The 3,589-nt window shown below is 33.9% G+C and overlaps 1 protein-coding gene across 1 annotated transcript; it reads right to left on the bottom strand.

Annotated features, from left to right (window-relative positions):
- Positions 1-224: 224 nt before the first annotated feature.
- smx5 lies at positions 225-2,742 on the bottom strand. Its single transcript, XM_073852300.1, has 5 exons — positions 2,686-2,742; positions 2,170-2,237; positions 2,041-2,071; positions 924-983; positions 225-668 (listed from the first exon to the last, which is right to left on the bottom strand). The coding sequence occupies exons 1-5, from the start codon at positions 2,686-2,688 to the stop codon at positions 543-545; spliced, it is 288 nt and encodes a 95-aa protein (XP_073708401.1). The 5' UTR covers positions 2,689-2,742; the 3' UTR covers positions 225-542.
- Positions 2,743-3,589: the final 847 nt, after the last annotated feature.

Raw genomic sequence — 3,589 nt, 5'->3', positions numbered from 1 at the left:
TTAACTAGTCATAGACACTGTTCCTACACCTTACCCGGTGTATAAACATTTTAAGCTGTGCAACATACACTTTGGCTGCATCCGAGATCACATGCTTCCCCACTAGGCAAAAAAAAAAACACTATGTGAGCCAATTGATATATCCAAATTTACAGTCTTCATAATCATAAAGCCAAAATGTGATTGGTCACATGACAATGTTTGAACTAAAATAACAAAAAGTAGACAGTGGAAGAAAATACTTTATTCCTGTATTAGTAGGTCTGACAAAACAAAACAAAAAAACTTAAAACAAAAATCATTTGGATGCAAAACAGAACCTTCCAAACATTATTAAAAGCACACAACCACTACTAACTGAAAAAAGCAGTTTCGTTTCAGTAATAGGCCTCATGACAACAGAGGTCAAAATGAAAATTAAGGAGAAAACAAACATCCAAACTTTACATATGTTTCAGGCAGGGAAAAAACGTAATCTACAAAACTCCACAGATGACGCTTGTGAACAGTCCAACGGGAAACCATTCTCAAATGTAAACACATTATTGTTTCTGTTGCATAGCTTCTTTGCGTGCAGCATCCTGTAGCAGCTGGGTGTCCACTTCATCCGCAGGAAGCTGAACGTATCGCACTACTGATCCACGGATAAAGCAGTTCTTCACCGACAACTAAAAACAACGATAAAGCGTCAAATATAAATATAGTTCGCCTGAAAATGTTCATCTGCTCAAACTCAATATGACATTTCATGACAGACTCAAATGGCTGTGGTTCTAGGTACAGAACAGACAATAGGTGTTCTTTTTTTTTTTTTTTTTTGCTATTTAGGTATTACTTCTCTTTATCAATCTATTGAGTGATCGAGGTTAAAATAGTCTGCACACTTCCTTATCTGTAACAAAGAACACTTGACTAGTTCTCACCATGTGCGGATATTTCTCTGGATCAGTGACACTGATATCTGTCAGTTTGATGTTCAGATACTGTGAAGGGAGAACAAGGTTAATTTTAAAATGAAACTCACTCGATATTTGCTTTAATGTGACCCTGGACTACAAAACCAGTCTTAACGGAGTAGTTCACTTTCAGAACAAAAAGGTACAGATAATGTACTCACCCCCTTGTCATCCAAGATGATTATGTCTTTCTTACTTCAGTTGTAAAGAAATTGTTTTTTGAGAAAAACATTTCAGAATTTCTTTCCATATAATGGATTTCTATGGCACCCCCGAGTTTGAACTTCCAAAATGCAGCTTCAAAGGGCTCTAAACAATCACAGCTGAGGAAAGAAGGGTCTTATCTAGTAAAACGATGGATTATTTTCTAAAAAAAAAATATATATATAATAATACAATTGATATACTTTTTAACTTCAAATGCTTGTCTTGTCTAACTCGGTGTGTACTCTGTGTTGAGATTAAAAAGTATATAAATTGTAAATGTTTTTAAAAATTAACGATTGTTTCGCTAGATAAGACACTTCTTCCTCGGCTGGGATCATTTAGAGCCCTTTGAAGCTGCATTTTGGACATTTAAACTTGGGGGCACCATACAAGTGGAGAGAACTCCTGAAATATTTTCCTCAAAATACATAATTTCCTTACGACTGAAGAAAGAAAGACATGAACATCTTGGATGACAAGGAGGTGAGTACATTATCTGTGCATTTTTTGTTCTGAAAGTAAACTACTCCTTTAAGTAGCACAGGTATATTGGTAGCAAGAACCAAAAATACATTGTATGGTGAATATTATAAATTTTCCCTTTATGCTAAATATCATTGGGATATTAAGTAAAGCTCATGTTCCATAATGATATTTAGTCAATTTCCTACCATAAATATATAAAAACTTATTTTTGATTTTCTCAATTTTTTATTATTTTTTTATTATTTTTTATTTTTGCACCCTCAGATTCCAGATTTTCCAATAGTTGTATCTCAGCCAAATATTGACCTATTCAAACAAACCATACATCAACTGAAAGCTTATTTATTCATTTTTATCCAGAGTCACATATTTCAATAAATCAGAATCATACCTGATCGACTGAGTGTAATGTTCCACATATGCTGCAAAGTTGACATTGAGAAAGTAATGAATTCCCACAAATTACACTGTGCATATACTATATTTACATGATATATTAAAAGAAAAGTGCTTACGTTACCTCAAGTCATTCTTGAGCTCCACCACAACATCTTTCCCAACCAAGGACTTGAAAAACGAGTAGAAAAGCTGGGGGGAAACAAATGTTTGAATGTACATTTAAATTAAGTCCTGCTATAAGAACAAAAGTTGATTAAACGATACGAAAATATGACTTAAGATGTAAAATACAGCACGTTATACACAACGAGAGAAGCCATTAAACTTCACACACCAAAAGCAGTTTCTAAATACACTATTCGATAACAAAAATACTGAGGCATTAAAAATATCAGGTGCCAATACAATTTGTTTCTAATTAGAATTTAATTAATTTAACGTTACAGGAATTGAGATTGGACAGGTTTGCTAGCAGTTAGCAGGCTACTGCCAATAACGTTATTAATTGCTCAATAAACATGGTTAGCAGTAACCAATACGACATGTTAAATATTGCAAACAAATGTATTTGGTCGCTGTATAATAATTGTATTTCAACGGAAAGCACTGTTTGTTTTTCCTAAATAACAACACCTACCATTTTCACGCGGTTTTGTGCTTCAGATCACATACGTCATTAAAGAGCTGCCGGGTTTTTCCACTTCGCGCTTCTATTGGCTAGACGAATGAAGACGTAACGCTCCTATTGGTGGGGGAATGACTGTGTCATCTGTACGCATCTCCGAAAACGCCTAACAAATATTAAATACGAAATTGTCCATTTACGAAAATATTATAAATATGGTACTTAAAAAAGGGTAATAAAATAATGAAATTAATATCAGAAAAAATAACTTTTGCTGTGTTCACACGGCTTACTAGCAAACTCTCATCCCGTTGTCCTTTAAAAGCAGAATCTCTGAGAATTCACCTCTTTCAACAGCAGATGGAGGCAAATAATAAAAAAGCACGGACAACATTATTATGAATTTTGTTCATTTGCCGGTTGCATAAACTGCATAGAGTAGCCTTACAAGTTATTCCCTGCTGGAACAAACAATAGAAACCATCAGAGGAAAAAGGTGTCCACTTACAAATATTATTACAAACATTAAAAACATTAAAAAATGGTTTCCTGTATTGTGTTTTGTGACATACTCCATTAGGAAGGCAACTAATTATCAGTAGAGACCAACAGGCACCATTGTGGTTTAAAACCTGTACAATTCCTATTATAACCATTAAAACCATTACAAATTCTGTGATGTACAGTTTTCAATTTTATATATTTTTTGTAGCATGGTCATCAATTTTTTTCCTTCAACACTGTTCAGAACTCTTTTTTTAAGCATATAGGTAACATGGTATATTGGTATAATTTGAATCTGAGAAGTAAGACTGATTACCCCTAATAGCTTATTGCTATTGGTTAAACTAGTTCCTTGTTATTTACAGTATGAGCTCTGCAGTACCATAGACTGTAAAACAACAGGGGACAAATG

Source organism: Garra rufa, chromosome 12 (genome assembly GCF_049309525.1).
Source record: "Garra rufa chromosome 12, GarRuf1.0, whole genome shotgun sequence".
Lineage (NCBI taxonomy): Eukaryota > Metazoa > Chordata > Actinopteri > Cypriniformes > Cyprinidae > Garra > Garra rufa.
The sequence above is the reverse complement of the archived record's forward strand: the minus strand, read 5'-3'. Positions and strand labels throughout refer to the sequence as shown.

Coding starts and splice junctions, on each gene's coding strand:
- smx5 (XM_073852300.1), bottom strand. Junction 2,072..2,169: donor GAGCTCAAGAATGACTTGAG/GTAACGTAAGCA, acceptor TCAACTTTGCAG/CATATGTGGAACATTACACT. Junction 669..923: donor CAGAGAAATATCCGCACATG/GTGAGAACTAGT, acceptor CGTTGTTTTTAG/TTGTCGGTGAAGAACTGCTT.